Here is a 17,094-nt window from a genome sequence, read left to right on the forward strand (position 1 = left end):
AAGAAGGGCAGCTGAAATGTGATTTCTGTGATAGAACTCTTGGAAGCAAAAGTGGAAAAACGAATCACATGAAAAAATGCCCAAACCGAATTGATTCAACACAGCCACACGACCCGAACAATACCCGGGGGGGGTACTTAGGCAAAAATGGGTGCTGGGTATGTGCGTGCCTTAAGGGTAGGGTTTTTCACCCTCCCAAAGTCTCTCTAAGGGTTACCAAAACAACAAAAGTCAAAATCAGTCTCTCTAAGGGTCGGTTTTTTCACAAACTCGGGTCAAAGAAAAGTGAAAAGTCAAAAAAGTGAGAACATTTTTAAAAAAAGTGAGAACATTTTTTAAAAAAATGAGAAAATTTTTCAAAAATTAGAGAAATTTTTCGAAAATTGGAGAAATTCTTTTAAAAATCGAATTTCTTTGGCCCATTATAGAAATTTTTTGTGAAAAAGTCTCTCTAAGGGTTGGGTTTTTCTACACTGAGTCTCTCTAAGGGTCACCTTTTCACCAAAATTCAGTCTCTCTAAGGGTAAGGGTCCAGAGGTCTGGCACGCACATACCCGACACCCATCAATCCTAGTACCCCCCCCGGGGAACAATATCACCACTGCACCACCAACAACACCAACACAAACCTCAGCATCCTCAGCCTCTGACGAACCACCTGCCCCAAACCCAAACAGTATACCCTTCAAATGGGGAGAAAGATCATCTATCGATACTACAGCCAGCATCAATATGGCCTACGAACAAATTGTCTACTGGCGGAGAAATCTATTCCTTGTTCCATCAGGCAGTGCCGGAAAGAAATTTGTATCTGAAACAGCTAGACTTATAAATGCTTTCGTTGACTCTTCTGCGATGAAAACAATATCTCTCAAGGCATTGATGATAATGCCAGCACTATTACTTCAAAAGCCATCAGCAAAGTCAAAAGCAAAGGACCACACTGCTGCTTTAAAAAGACGCCTTGATCTATGGGAGAAAGGGGACTTCGAGGAACTAATCCGTGAAGGTGAGACAATCCAAAGACACCTCAAGTCTAAACAGACCGCAAAATCGATCGAAGACATCTCTAAGGAATTTATCAACAAAATGTCTAAGGGAAATATTAACGGAGCAATCAAGCTCCTTACGAACAATATGCAGAATGGAGTTCTCCCACTCACTGACGAAACACTCAATCTTCTGTTCCAAAAACATCCGGAACCCCAAGAAGCCCACGTTGACGCATTACTCCCTGGCATTCACGAGTTGATTCACTCTGTACGCTACGAGGACATTACTCCTGACTTGATTAGAAGGTCTGCGATGCGAACCAACGGAGGAGCAGGCCCCTCAGGACTCGATGGTGACGGATGGAGAAGGATCATCACCTCCAACAGCTTTGGAACCGCCTCAACTGATCTCTGCACCTCGATCGCCAACCTTGCAAAAATGGTATGCACCGAGATTCATTCCCCTACATCCCTTGAACCCCTAATGGCCTCCCGTCTAATACCCTTGGACAAAAACCCAGGCCTCCGCCCAATCGGGATAGGCGAGGTGCTGAGAAGGATCATCGGAAAATCTATAGTTAGTATTCTCAAAGAGGACATTAAACAATCGATTGGATCCCTCCAGGTCTGCGCCGGGCAAGACGCAGGATGCGAAGCAGCCGTTCACGCTATGCGTACACTATTTGAGGAAGATGAATCCGAAGCAGTTCTATTAATTGATGCTGCGAACGCCTTCAATGCCGTGAACCGAAACGTCTTTCTTCACAACGTAAAAATCATCTGTCCACCTCTTTCGACATTCGTACAAAACTGCTACCAATCACCAGCCCGTCTTTTTGTTTTCGGGGGAAAGGAACTAAAATCTACTGAAGGAACTACACAGGGAGACCCAATTGCAATGTTTGTATATGCTATAGCAACTATTCCCCTAATCGTGCGTTATGTTCTCCGTGAGGAACCGTCTGATGAGAAAGCAAGAACAGCCGGATATGCTGATGATTTATTCGGTGCCGGGACAATTTGGGAACTAAAACAGCTTTGGCTGTACATTCGAGATGAAGGCCCTAAATTCGGCTATTACCAGCAAGAGGAAAAAACCTGGCTAATAGTCAAACCAGAATTTTTATCTGAGGCGATGGAGATTTTTAGCGATACACAAGTAAAAATTACAACAGATGGCCGAAAACACTTGGGAGCAGCAGTCGGCAGCCTAGAATACAGGGACGAATTTATCAACGAAAAAATTGACGATTGGGTGAGTGAACTGAGTACGCTCGCAAAGATTGCCAAATTTGCCCCACAAGAGGCGTATACATGCTTTACGGCAGGCTATAAACATAAGTTCAATTATTGTATGCGGACGATCCCTGATGTTTCAGCGTACTTTAATAGGATCGACAACGTCATTTCAACTGAGCTTATACCCGCTATCACCGGTGGAATTGTACCCTCAGAAATTGAGCGCAAACTTTTCTCTCTCCCGCCAAGCAAAGGAGGACTTGGAATCCCAATATTCAGTGAACAAGCAAATTTTGAGTTCGCCAATTCGTGCTTAGTTACCGAGGCACTTCAAAACGATATTACAAATCAAAACACTGCGGCCAGCGACGAGAACGAAGCACAAATCAAAACGGCAAAGTCTATCATTCGAGAACGTAAAAAGAGCAGAATAAATGAACTTTTGAACACAATAAAATCATCAGACGAAATGTCAAAGGCGAAACTTAGGTTGCTCAATCTGAACAGTGAATGTGGCGCGTCATTATGGCTTACCACCCTTCCCATCAAGGACGAGGGGTATCAACTGGACAAACAATCATTCTGGGATCTCCTCAAGATACGTTACGGGTATCAACTCTCACGTCTTCCCGAAAGATGTCCATGCGGGTCCCCCTTCAACATCCAGCATGCCTTATCATGCAAAAAAGGTGGATTTGTAACCCAACGTCACAATACTCTCCGCGATGTCACTGCTAAGTTGATGACTGAAGTGTGCAACGACGTAAAAGTTGAACCACCATTAAGTGAACTGACTGGTGAACGATTTCGTGAGACGACCGCTAATGTCACACCCGAAGCTCGTCTGGACGTCTCCGCTCGCAATTTCTGGGTCACTCACCAAAGGGCATTTTTTGACATAAGGGTTTTTAACCCAACAGCCCGGAGGTATGCTGACTTGGAAATAAAAAAATGTTACGAGATCAACGAACGTGAAAAGAAAAGGCAGTATAATGAACGAGTATTGAGAGTGGAGCATGGGTCGTTTAGTCCCATGGTATTCAGTGCTTTTGGTGGGATGGCAAGAGAATGCAGCATGGTCATAAAAAGACTTGTTGAACTTCTCGCTGACAAAAGAAAAACTAATGTCAGCCTTGTTTCGTCGTGGGTTAAGAGAAAGATCAACCTCTCGCTCATGAAATCGCTGGTATACTGTGTCCGAGGAACCAGACACCCATGGTATCGAGACAATTATATTGTCTCTTCATGCTCAAATGACACTGATGCTTCGGAAGTGAGCTCAGCCTTCAATTAGAATGTAATATATATATTTCGCCTATGATAGGATTATTTGTTTGTTAAAAAAAATATCATTTTTTTTTGCTAGCTCGTGTTAGCCAGTCAACCGTGGTCCTGGCAAATATATATATTTATTTTGAAAAAAAATAATTTATGAAAAACCGTATTTGTGTAAGTAAGTTGTTTTACGGACCCGATAGATTCTGTACTGTAACTCAATGGAGTATAAGAAAAGCCCGAAGGGCTAGTATCAGTGGAAATCGGGGTCAAAAATCCATCGAGACCGTGGTTCAATTTGTAGAGGCGGTCGTTTGATTTGTAGTCGTCGTTCAATTCGTAGATGGGTCCTTGTTAGAGCATATAGAGGCCTTGGCCCTAGTTCAAGCTCGTTTAACACTAATTCACAGGTCAGCATCAATTTACGTTCTTGAAGCCTTTTCCAATTAACTCTTACTTAACACAAGGAGTAATTTCTAGTATAATTTCTACAATTAAGGTCATAATATATTGAGAATTTTGCTTATTTTAACGTTTTTCAAGATTTAAAGCCTACTTTAGAGCACTTACAAATCGTTTATGGTTCAAAAACTTCCCGGTGGATTTCCCTTTTTTCTCAAATATTATGACCTTGATTGTAGCATTTCTAAAGGCCCCCCTTTAGCGTACGGGAAAGCGGTTTTGCGCGGTTTTCGGTTTCGGCCCTTTTTTTTCTCGGTTTAACGGTGAATAGCTCGAAATATGTCGGTTTATCGGTGAAGGGGAAACATTACGGTGTCGGTGATTGAGCTGTTTTTGTTCGGTTTTTCGGTGAAAGAATCAAAATCGAGCGGTTTTTCGGTGATTATCAAATACGTCGGTTTCTGAGAATTGATTATTCTTGTGCAAAAATATTCAAAAATCAAGGAGTAAAATTTTCTTCGCTCGCTTCGCTCGCAGAAAACAACAGGAGTGACCTAGTCAAATAACATATGTTCAGCAATAGCCCATTAGTTCATCAGTGAAAGCTCTGATGGAAAAACTGTTTATTTAAATACAGTAGCGTGGTGGCAGGGGGGCAACTGCCCCTTCCCAGTGGAGGCTTTTTGAAGGGGCATCAAAAGAAGGAAGTTTTCTTTCGCATTTGCTCTTTAGTATGTTGTAATTTTAGCGCCCCCTTCCCGTTAAGGCCGTAAGGCGCCCTTTTACTAAATTTTTGGTCAAATTTAAGTTATTTTTTGGAAGAAATGTTCGCTCGCTTCGCTCGCGTCAAACAGAGCCAACTTTTTGCATTGACTATTCAGAAGAAGCATAAGGGGGGGGGGGTTTCACTTTTACGGTATGACGGTATTGGGCCTTTTTACCCCCGGTTAATCGGTATTACGAGAAAAAAACGACGAGATTACGGTATTTCCTTTTCTACCGGTATCGGTAAATTGCCTGTTTTTTTGTCTGTATTTCGATATTTTTATCAATAAAAAACGGTATTTCGGTATAAAACTATTTACCTTTTAGTTTCTTCATGAGTTTCATGCAGAAAAATTTTCAAAAAAGATAAGTCTATTGCACTGTTTTAACCAGTAAAATTTTCTGCTCGCTTCGCTCGCACAATCTTTGATGTCCTGTTGACTTATTGTCATGCTGATGTTATTCAAAATAAGCAAAACTTTACGATATCTAAACAAATATTTTCGTTATTTTTCTGCGGGCGCATTTTTTTAATGACAATTTTTGTGATGCAAATACTGCATCCAACGATTGAGTCTAGATGAAATTTTCTCCGTCAGCACTAAATGATATGGTCGTCTCTCCGTATTCACTTATATTGCTACTACAATACAATACACTGATACTGCAGTAACTTAGAGACAGTAAAGGCGTGGCATTTACTCCTTCAATAATTAGTAAAAGTAGGTAGTTCTAAAAACATTTTGTGCAGCATCGAACGATTGAAAAATAATTCACATCATGATGCACATGATGAGTTTTCAGGCAATCTAGGCATTCTAAAGTTTAAAGTTTTTCTTGGGCGAAACTCTTGGAACACCACACCGGGTACGGCAGGTACGTCACTCGCCGTACCATATTTTTGCCAACAAATGGTCAGTGTTAAATAAAATCAAAAATTGTGTGACCAAACAAGGCATACTTGGCTAACAATAGCGTATCAAGGCCGTTTTTCAATAACAAAGGAGAGCGAAAATTGTCGAAAAATTTTCGCGCTCGCTTCGCTCGCCTTCTTATTTTCCATTTATTTTCTTTCCTCCCATAGGGAGGGGTTAAACTTTTTAATTCGCATCCTCTATTTGCACCACAACACCGCCTCTATAAAGCCTGTGTTGAAGTATACGGCTTCTCAGACCATGATTGACCCGAACCTCGATTTTAAATTAATTCTCAATATAAAAGACATCTTACGGGTCTGCGAGGAAGAAATTATTGGGGGAAAGGCTTAATTTTGCATTTGCCTCCCGTAACAAGCAAGTAACTTTGGCGCGGCAGACCTAAAATATTCCTATGAAAGCTCGAATAGCTGTAAAAGAGGCATTAAAAAGTCGACGATATCGAGAATAAGGTCACAAAACTAGCAAAAAACTTTATATATTGCCGAAAATGTTTGGTATAAGAATAGGTCAATCTGTTTAAAAGAGACCATAACAAGCAACATGCTGAATGGACCTACCTAATGATTAACATCAGATGAAAATAAGAAAAAAGTGACAATAATTGTACAAAAATTCAGAATGGAAAAATAAAGCTTGTGTGTTGAATAATGTAAAATGGTAAAAAGGAATTTCCCCAAATACGAAAATCACTTAAACCATCCAGGCCCAAAAAACCTTTTAAGCTGTTTTTGGCCTAAATTTGCCCAAAAAAAAATTCCTTAAAAATCTGGCTCCGTCACATTTTGGGCATTGCCATTTTGCATCATTGTGCAAAAAATCAGAAAAAAATTATGAGTCAACATTCAGAAAAGCTATATTTTCTTATTTGGTTAAAGGGAATTTCCCCAAAATACGAAAATCCGTCTTTAAAGGCGAATAAGAATTTACCAGGAAAAACCACTTCAGCCATTCTTTAGAGAATCTTGCCCTCCATCTTTGTACAAAAAATCAGAAAAAAGTAATGACAGGATTTTGCACAAAGTCCAAAAAACCCTATATTTAGGTAGTTTTTGGCCCAAATTTGCCCAAATAAATTTTTTCTCAAAAATCGGGCTCCGTCACGTTCTGGGCATTGCCATTTTGCATCATTGTGCAAAAAATCAGAAAAAACTAATGAGCCAATCCTGAAATAGCTGGTAACAGACGGACGGACGGACGGACGAACGGACGGACGGACATGGGTTAATTTATAGAACCTCCACCGGGGTACCCGGAGGTAGGTCCAAAAAGGTTAAATTTAGCCCAATAAGGTCACAATCGTTTAACCAAAGATGTCAAAGCAAAATTGGTTCGTGAACGTGAAAATGGTTTTTTTCGCGCATGAATACGTGAATTGGCAAAAATTTGTGCGTGAATTGAGGGTTGACTGGGGGGCCTCATAAAGTACAAGACTTGTTTTTACAGTTTCTAATTTGTTACTACACAATAGATTTGATAACTGAAAATTCATTATTTTCGAAAAAAAAAACAAATATAATATCGGTATCGGTATTAGGCTTCCTTCACCGACGGTATTACGGTATTTGACCCAAAATTTTGTCGGTATGACGGTATTTAAGACCCCTGAAACCCCCCCCCCCGCATAACATAACCAATAACAGTTTCTCAAGGATCGTATGTGGAATTTTTCATAAGATTGGTCATATATTATATGCCTGATTTTAAAGTTTTCATAATTTTATAAAGTTATTGAAATAATTTAACGTGGTTGAATTTTGTTCCTTTTCTAGCCGATAATTTTGTACTCGCTCCGCTCGCATTTCAATATCATATACTCTATGTAATTGGCTTTACACAATCCATCTCGATAAACAATATCGCAAATTTTTCTTGCTCGCTTCGCTTGCATTTCCTAAATGTTTCTAAAATGAACAAAAATTCAAGTTAAACAAATTTCGCTATACTAATGCGACCAAAAAGGGTCCAGAATAAGCCTACAAGGGGGCGCCTTAATCCAAAATTCTACTTTTGCGTCCCGATCCTTGACGTGAATATATGATCAGCAGAAAATGAAATAGTCCAGCCCAGTAATACTTTTAGGGCCTCAAAAGATGCGTTTTCCAGACACACAATTTTAGAAATTATAATTCTTGAGTTTAAAATCGTGGACTTGTACGAGTTTAATAAAACGAAGGATAATCCGAAAAATTTCACCATCATAATCTTAATTAGAAAAATGACGATAAATGTTGACGTTAAAAATTCTATATTTCTTGTACATCTAACACATCTTTCAGGAGAAATAAAATTGAAATTCACAAATCTGCATCTTATGTTAAAAAGTAGAGAATAATTACAGTAATTAAAATCGTAAAAGAAAAACAAATTATAAAAAGTTCATTTAAAAAAGATACAAATCCCTAGACGCTTTCAAACCATTGTTTAGAACTGACTTGAGGCGTTTGATATATAAAGCTTTCTTTGAATAAGAGAGAGGACCAATTATCACTTGAATCAATAACTTTTGTATTGTCATTAACAATGTTAATTCGAATAGAACGATAATTAGGTTTATCAACACCGAAAGTCAAGAGGGTCGTTAAATATTCGATTTCAGAGCACTCCTTCAGATGGTCATGTATAGCACTGTCCGTCGATTTTGGGCTATCTCTTTAACTTAATCGAATATTTCAATTTGGGAGGGGTTGGCAGACTTCCAGGCTATATTCTGAGCCTTATTGGACTATTTTTGAACTTTTGAATCCTGAGATCTTAGTCTTAAGTCTAGTGTTAAAACTCAGAGTTAAAACTCTACCCTTCAAACCTACTTTAGAGCACTTACAAATCGATTGTGGTTTCAAAACTTCCCGGTGGATTTCCCTTTTTTCTCAAATATTACGACTATGATTTTACTTTATTTTACAGACCTTGAAGCAAGAGTAAAAAATCGGTGTCGGCGAAGAGGATGAATTTTGTCGGTTTATCGGTGAAAGAGCTATTTTTCGCGGTTTATCGGTTTTTTGAAGTCCCGTACGCCCCCCCCCCCTTCTAACTTTTAGTGATTTATTTACATATATTTTTATTTATTTGATTTATCTTACCTTTTTATCTTTGCATGAAGTTAATGAAACTTCCTATTTTGTTGCAAGTTTAGGTCAGCCTCGTCAGCCTCCACCCATGTTTTTACTCTCACTAATTTTAATTCTTTGCCTTTGTTCACCTTACAGTATATGGCCCCCAAAACGGAGACGGCCCCCAAAACGGAGGTTTTCATTAAAATGAAGATTCTGACTTGTAGATTTATCAAAATTAAACGATTTTTGTTTATTTTGAAAGAATGATGGTTATACTAAAAAATGAGCATGTTTTTGCTGGTTTGAGACGGATTCAAAATAACATATTTGCGTCTAAAGGAAATATTTTAACACCAAAATTAGATAAAAATTGCATATAACTCACTCTAGCTCCTTGGATATTGAAAATAAGTTATGAAAACGGGGTATAGGAAACTTTCTACACCTAATGCCGCTCAGAAAATGTAAATACATCTGTGACTTTAGAGGCTGGGTAAAAGATATAGCATCTTGAAGGTCAACCAGTATTTTGGAGCCCTAGAATCAGCATTGACAAAACCGAAAATTTTGAATATGAGAAAAAGCAAAAAATCTTGGAATTCTATTCCTATCACCTTGAGTTTATAGTTTATAACAAAAAATTAACATTATATATCAAATTTTTCGCTGAATCAGCAAAAACGGCAAATTCTGTCATTTTTTTCCAAAATATAGGAGAAAAATATCTTTAAAGCTTAATACTTTCAGTTTCAGTTAAGCTTTTTTTCTAAAATTTTCACAGCTTATTCCATACATGAATGGAACTATTTTCAAAAGAGATTTGTTTTCAAAAACTTGATTAAGATGTTGTTAAATCAAAATTGTCATTTTGAAAATTTCTAAATTTTCAGTTTGGACTTTGCAATATCGAAAATCCTGAAATATTTCATTAAAAACATAAATTTTACATCCATCGGGTCGTAAATTTAAGGGAAAAAAAAACAATATGTTCATAGTTTTTCCCCCTATTACCACTGGGCTTAATAATTTGATTTCAGCTACACCTCCGTTTTGGGGGCCCCAAACCTGCATTTTGACAACCAGGGGTATACTGTAAAAATTTATTCAAATAAATTTATGCCCAAAACCCTCTAAATCATATTTCAAAACTATGGTCAAAATTTTGTATTCATATCTTAAAGATATCTCGAGAAATCGCTAAAATTTCAAACCTCCGTTTTGGGGGCCAATAGACAAAAGCTACCTATCTTTAAGCGATTGAAAAATATTGTTGAAATTGAAAATTTTGAAAAAGAACTTCCAGGAAATAAAGTAGAGATGTTAAAGGTTTTCATGCAGCAAAAATCTTTGTAAAATCTCTTTTCCTCTAGATTTGAGAGAAATTTCAAATTTGATCGCCGTTTTGGGGGCCACATACTGTACTCTTTCTTACATCACTCATTTTGAAGCCTTTCTCTCTGAAACCATAAAAATATCTTAAATGTTTATAGCTATTTATCTAATTTATTTAACTCATTTAGTATTTATTTTTTTGACTTGAACTTCTCATCACCACCAATTTACATTTTCAGCTTGAGGATTCAACTTAATTTCAACTCCTAGTTTTCAATACCACCCTGCCTTCACATTTTGGTATTCTCAGCACCAAGCCATTATGTTAAGCTTTGTGTCAATATTCTCAGCCTTTAATTCTCAACTTTACTACTTATCCTTGGTTTGATATGAGCTTTTTCTTTAGGAATTTTATATTATAAATTATATTTTTGAATAAAGAACCAAACATTTTATTTTAACTCATTTTCATTTATATTTTTTTGTTAAATGTTTTTATATGTAGGGAGAACAAACATGTTTTGTTACTACTTAAATATATACCGGGTGCGCCAGAAAAAAAGTATACAAGTTTGTCGAGATATTGTAGGCTTTAGGATGAGAATTTTAATTTGATTCTTTTTTCCTTGTATAGGGGAAAACCTAACTTAAATTTTGGTATATAAAACTTCAAAATCGGTTCAGTCAATCAAAAGTTATGATAAAAAAACTGTAAATCTTGACTTACCCAAAAATTCAAAATTCATTAAAAACAGTGAACAAAATTTGAACGTACAATTACCACTATTATCAAAGGTATTTCGATAAAATGTCATTTTCTAAGCATTTCTTTTGGTAAAATGTTGGTCTTTAAGCTTTCCTCGACTCATTGGATATTAAAATAATTCAAATTAAGCCTCAAAACTAAAATCAGGGCGTCGAAGTATCGATATGGTGGCATTTTGAAAGTTTCACTTGAAAATTGGATGTTTTTTTTAGTTTTTAGCTATTTAGCAAGAATTTTCGAATTTTTATGGAAATTTTTACTTAAGATAGATAGATAGATAGATAGATAGATAGATAGTCGTGGAATGTTAATGGAAATTAAATCTGGTCATTAATTTAAATCAAATAGGTCAGTAAAGTCTTTATTAATAACAAACATTTCATACTTGATTACAGAACTTTTTAAAAAAGCATTGATGACATTTTTGAGTTATGTTTTCAACGACGGGAATAAAAATATCAACTTTGAACTTCATCCAAGATCTTGGATTATCGTCATGGTTACTTTTCTCTGCGTTGATTGCGCGCTGAATTGGTCGGCACAGGTCAATCTATGATATCAGCATGTGCTTTTCACGGTAGAAATTTTGTTATTTTTTACAAACTCACTTATCAAAAATGATCAAATCCCCCTTTTCTAATAAAGGTTTGTATATAGCAAGGAACTTCAATCATCATGATGAGTTTCAATGATCAAAACAAATATTTTACTTTATGGAGAAAACCAGGAAATAATTTCTATTCTATCCTTAATGAGTCGAATTCACGGAATAGCCTGACCCGTGAAATTTCCTTGCCGCGAAAAATGCCGAAAAATTAGTTTATGATAAATTTTAGTGTTAGGCTGCCATAAGCCAAGTTGCTTGATTTTTGGTTATTTTCAGGGCTGAAACCTTAGCAAATTAAAACATGTAGCAGAGATAAATAAGAAATACCGATTTTGAATAAAGTTAGTAGCAAATGGTGATAAAAATAGTATCATAATGCCATAATGCAAACAATAATTGAATTGGTTTATAAAAGGAGGACCAGATAAGTAAGTACAAAATTTGACAATATTTCAACGACGACCTCGACGTTTTCCACGAAGAGCTCTATGTTTTCAACCACGACCTCTATGAAATTGAACGACGGCCTCGATGCTCCGGATTTTTAACCCCATTCCCCCCAGACTAGAATTGAGCCTCCTTGGTAGAATTTGAAGCCAACAAATCCTACCATAGTTGCGCGGCCTAGCGCGGCCCGCTTGAGCTATATGCTATTATCCCAAACCACTAACGTAGTCAAACTCACTAAACCTAGGTTTACAAAGTGCCACAAACCTAGATGAGATTTTCTGCTAATCAGAGGTGTTTGCCTTTTAGAGTGTCCATTAATTAACAGGCTGCTGATATCCACTAACGGATTTGTGCTTTGGGTATACTACCTAGGATATTGTAGAAGTCTATGACCGGATCCTGGCACAAAACGGTGTTTCAACGTTCATCTAACATTATATGAACGTTGTGAATGTTAGATAAACGTTGAAACAACGTTGTGTGCCAGCTGAGATTCAGACTAGTTAATTAGAGGTTTTGCTTGTAAAATTCGAATTTGAATTTGGCGCTTTCTCAAAAAACCTTTATAACACCCCTCAAAGAATTTTCTGGGGCTGTCTGTCATACCCTCTGCATAATCAGTTAGCATTCAATTCACACAATCATACGCAATTTGTTTTCCAAGTTCACGCATTCCACACAATGTTTTTTTCGAAACTTCACGCAATCTGACGCAATCTCTGTTCACGCAAAGTTTTCCAATTCACGCAAGTGAAAAATCCCACCATATTACAATGATGCCAATGAAACTTCAAGTAAAGTATGAATGGCAAGAATAAACAATCCTAAAGCCTGTCAAAATAGAATGGAATCCTAAAAAAATGTTAAATATTTCACCTGTTTCAAATTAGCGGAGTAGTCCATGAAATAAGCGCCAAAAGCCCGTAGTGCAGTGGTAGAGCATCCGGCTTACAAGGTTGTGGGTTCAATCCCTAGCTGGGTCATACGAAAGATTCCCAAAATGGTACTTGATGCCTCTCTGCTTGATGCTCAGCAATTAAGAGAAGGATCAAGGGTAAAGTGGAGCAATCCAGGGAGAAAGAGTGGCGCCCTCCCCTACCGACTGCGGTTGCAGACTAACTTACTACTAACTTATAAGATAAGAGCCAAATGGGTATCAAAAAAGGGAGTAATTGTGTATGCATACCAATCGAAAGGTTAGGTATTGGAGCGTCAGAAAAATGACGGTAGACCTATTTTAAGTGTTAGTACCAAAACTTTTGACGCCCTAAGTAAAAACAATTGGACCTTTTTGAATTTTTTCAAAGGGGTATGGCCTGAAAAAACGGTCATATTTCAACAAATACATAAAAAATTATCACTTTGGGGGGGGGGGCAATTATACAGGGGACGGGATGTTTTTTCATTTTTAATGCTTACATTTATTCTCCCGTACAACCAGTCGAGTGCCCAATATGTGAATATAGAAAACAACAAAAACATGAACAGTAGCTTTACACATACAGCATATTGTACATCTTTTAAAACAACAAGAAAACATGAAAAACAAAAATCAAAACAAAAACAAAATTACATACATTAACCCTACAAGAATCAAAAACATGATAATTCACTTCACGATAACTTGATATCAAATACTACGACCCTACTCGACGATGGATAGTCGCATCGAAAAATTTTGAGTATAGTTAGAAAAAATAAGGAAAATCCAAGTTTCCATGTCCAAGCAACAAGATAAAAACAAGAAAATTAACAACATCTTGATGTCCGAGAAAGGACTGTGACAGACAAATGTTTACTTCTTATTTTCGGACACTCTAATATGAACAGATTCATTGAATCCTCCGATGGGTTGGCAAGAGAAAGAATACATCAACGATTTCTTCTTCAGTGAACCCTCCACTTGCTGTTGATAAGAAAGAAAAACATAAATCAAATCGTAACATATACCTGACAGGGCCCACTGTAGACAATGTCCATTTAGAGGGTCAGTAAACGCGGGTTAGTATATATGCGCAGAGTCAGGGCGTCAGGGCGGTTTACGGGAAAAATAGTGGCGGTAGAGTATTTGAACAAAACTGCAAACACCCCCACCACTGTTTAATCCTCCCCGAACCGAATAAATTTATCCTGCCTCCTGAATTAATTCCTTTTTTTAGTGATGTGTAGATGATAGGATCGTCTAGGCCTACTAGCAAATAATTTTTCCCGTTGCTAAATATTGCCCTGAAAGCCCAGAAGGGGGAGGGTCCTTGTGCAAAGCAGGTGACAGGTATGTGCAAGTCATAAGGATACCCTTTTTTACCTTAAAAGTTTCTTAAAGAGGTACAAATCCATAAGTTAGCCTATGTTAGCCCTTATTTAAGCAGAATTTTGAGTTTCTGTTAAAGGGTCGACCTTGGATTTTTGGCTCGGACATACCTGTCACCTCGCAAACCTAGTACCTCCCAGCCCTAACAGTTCATTTCTACTCGGACTCGCTGGTACAATTAATATACAACAAGAAAAATACAATAAAATATGAAATTAGAACGGTTATTTTTATGATCCTTACTAGACAAAAGATTGGGATGTTTAAATAATGTTGATATGTAATTACAGTTTCACTGCTGAGTCAGGGACTGTTTTATTTATTGTTAACGATGTTTATTATTGAAAAATGGATCCGAAAAAAATAAAAAGCAATTGTTTTCTTACCAAGGGTGTCAGCTGATATTCCTTTTGGAAAACAGAATTCGGTTTGATGTCACTAAACAAGAAAAAAGTTTGATCAAAACACACCAACAATCTGAATACACACTTTTTCTTTATAAGAATAGTGTACTTTGGATGAGGGTCAAGTATTCTTAAGAAATTGCCAAAATTAAGGGTGAAATATTTATAACGTATTCGGACTTTTTCTGACTTGACTTTTTTACAAACATGAGAAATGATCAATTTGAGAGTTGAATGAACATTTGGAGCTAAAATTACATTCCAGCTTCAAAGTTTATAAAGTTTAACAAAATTTAAGTCTAACAAAGGAAGCAGTTTTTTTCTATTAACCAAATATAAAATGACTGTATTTTTATCAAATTCTGTGAAACTCACCCTAGAGGTTATTTTTAGGGTATTCTTACGATTTGGTCATATCTCACCCTGATATTCTTATAGAAGATATTCTTATAAAAACAAGCAACATGCTGAATGTTGAAAAACTTTAGAACAAATAGCAAGGGAATAAGAAAGTGTAATGAGCAGCTTGAATAGATTACCGTGAGTATCGAGCTCAAATTAGTCCAAAAAGTCGAAAAGAACAAATACTTTTCTGCCCAAATTTGCCCAAATAATTATTTTTTCGAAAGTCGGCACCATCAGAAATTAATTATTACCATTTTATATCACTATGCAAAAAATAAGAAATAAATACCAAGCCAATCTCGAGAAATGCTCATTTTGCCTAAATATGACAAAGGGAATTTCCCCAAATAAGAAAATCCGATTTTTAAAATACGGCCAAAATAAATTTTCCGAAAAAAACTACTTCAGTCACGTTTTAGAGAACCTTGCCCTTCATCTTTGTCCAAAAAATTTGAAAAAACTAATGAAGCAATTTCACACGAAGTCCGGAAAACCCCCTTTTTAGGCACTTTTTGGCCCAAATTTGCCCCAAAAAATTATTTTTTGAAAATCGGGCTTCATCAGAGTTTAAATATTACCATTTTACATCAAAGTGCAAAAATTCAGAAAAAAATATCAATCCAATCGCGAGAAATGCTCTTTTACCCTAAAAATGATATAAGCGAATTTCCCCAAATAAGAAAATCCGATTTTTACGGCCAAAAATTTTTTCCGAAACAAACTGCTTCAGCCACTTTTTAGAAAAACTTACCCTCCATCTTTATGCATAAAATCAGAAAAGACTAATGAAGCAATTTCACACAAAGTCCAAAAAAAACCCATTTTTAGGCACTTTTTGGCCCAAATTTGCCCAAAAATTTTTTTTTCGAAAATCGGGCTCTGTCACTTTTTGGGAATCCCCACTTTGAATCACAGTGCAAAAAATTAAAAAAAACTAATGAGCCAATCCTGAGAAAAGCTTGTAACAGACGAACGGACAACGGTCAAATTAAAGGACCTCCAGGTAGGTCCAAAAAGTGTGTATCGAGAGCCACTCAACACGATTACATTAAATTTATCTAGTACAATCCTTTAGTTTAAGGCCCGGGGGTGGGGCACTCATATGGTCTGACCCACAGCATGTGCCATACCCTTAAGGGTAGGTTTTTTTAGACCCTTGAAATGCAATGTAAGGGTGTACTTTTGATAAAGTGTATTATAAGGGTCTTAACAACGTTGTGTGCCAGTTTAGAGGCTGTGGTATAGTGGCATTGACCTTGGTTGCACAGGTGACTGAGGTTCGATTCCCACTCACAGCGGTTCACTTGGCAAGTGAACGAACCTTCGCCCAGGTCAACCCATGCCATGTGAAGGGAATTGGGTAGTCAGTCCAAGGTGCTGACGGGGCACTCATTTAAAGCGTCTATAGTTGCGAAAATAGGCCTCAAAGCCTCCTGCAACTCAAACCAAAAAAAAGAGAGCTGGAAAGTGATACTTACGGTATCTCGACATCGTAAACGGCCTTCAGAACAGCTGAACCTCCAAAATAAGCCTCACACTTCTTCAAAGTCACATCCAACGGATTGGTAAACTCAACAAAAACTTTAAATTGTTTTCCGCTGACAATCTCCGCAGATTCATCAACCCTTATTTTGAGTTCTGGTTTCGAAAGACTTATCCGGATGTTCTCCATAGCAACGTGACGAGTAGCAGATTCCGGAACAACGGCCGTGACGTAAAGTTGTAGACTTTCATCGGCCCGTAGGTATGGAACGTATTGATGTGTTTGAATGGTTACGGTAAGCTTTGAAACTATAAACAAGTGAACAAAATGAAGATTATTTCGCTGAAGATTGTCATCCTGGATGGCATGAAACTTTGAGTATGAAATTAAAGGTTTTGTTTTTAAATAAGAGTGATATCGTTTGTTTACTCATCAATTTGAATTCACAAGCTTTTTAACATTGGTTTGCCCCGGATGTGGAGCAATATTGGACAGAAAGAGGAAAGGAAAAACATTTTTGCTTATATGAGCATAATATAGGCAGACGCATTGTGCTGATATGAAATGTGCGTCTGATATGAAACGGGAACACTTATGTAAAAATATAAAACCATTAAAACTCATTTTGTTTACTCAAACTATCAAAAATTTAGATTAAACATAAAGTACATA

General features: G+C 37.0%; 2 protein-coding genes across 2 annotated transcripts in view; one reads left to right on the top strand and one right to left on the bottom strand.

Moving 5' to 3' along the window:
* The first annotated feature begins 732 nt into the window (after nucleotides 1-732).
* LOC136824681 (uncharacterized) lies at nucleotides 733-3,525 on the top strand. Its single transcript, XM_067080669.1, has one exon. The coding sequence runs from the start codon at nucleotides 733-735 to the stop codon at nucleotides 3,523-3,525; it is 2,793 nt and encodes a 930-aa protein (XP_066936770.1).
* A 9,794-nt stretch (nucleotides 3,526-13,319) lies between these two features.
* LOC136824689 (protein-glutamine gamma-glutamyltransferase 4-like) overlaps nucleotides 13,320-17,094 on the bottom strand; it is a 34,814-nt gene continuing 31,039 nt past the window's right edge. Inside the window, exons 14-16 of the mRNA XM_067080674.1 lie at nucleotides 16,418-16,730; nucleotides 14,517-14,568; nucleotides 13,320-13,725 (exon numbers count right to left, since the gene is read on the bottom strand). Coding sequence (XP_066936775.1) covers nucleotides 13,615-13,725; nucleotides 14,517-14,568; nucleotides 16,418-16,730 — 476 coding nt within the window. The 3' untranslated portion in view covers nucleotides 13,320-13,614. The remainder of the gene's footprint in view (nucleotides 13,726-14,516; nucleotides 14,569-16,417; nucleotides 16,731-17,094) is intronic.

This window comes from Clytia hemisphaerica, unplaced genomic scaffold (assembly GCF_902728285.1).
Source record: "Clytia hemisphaerica strain Z4C2 unplaced genomic scaffold, Clytia hemisphaerica genome assembly, whole genome shotgun sequence".
Classification (NCBI taxonomy): Eukaryota; Metazoa; Cnidaria; class Hydrozoa; order Leptothecata; family Clytiidae; genus Clytia; species Clytia hemisphaerica.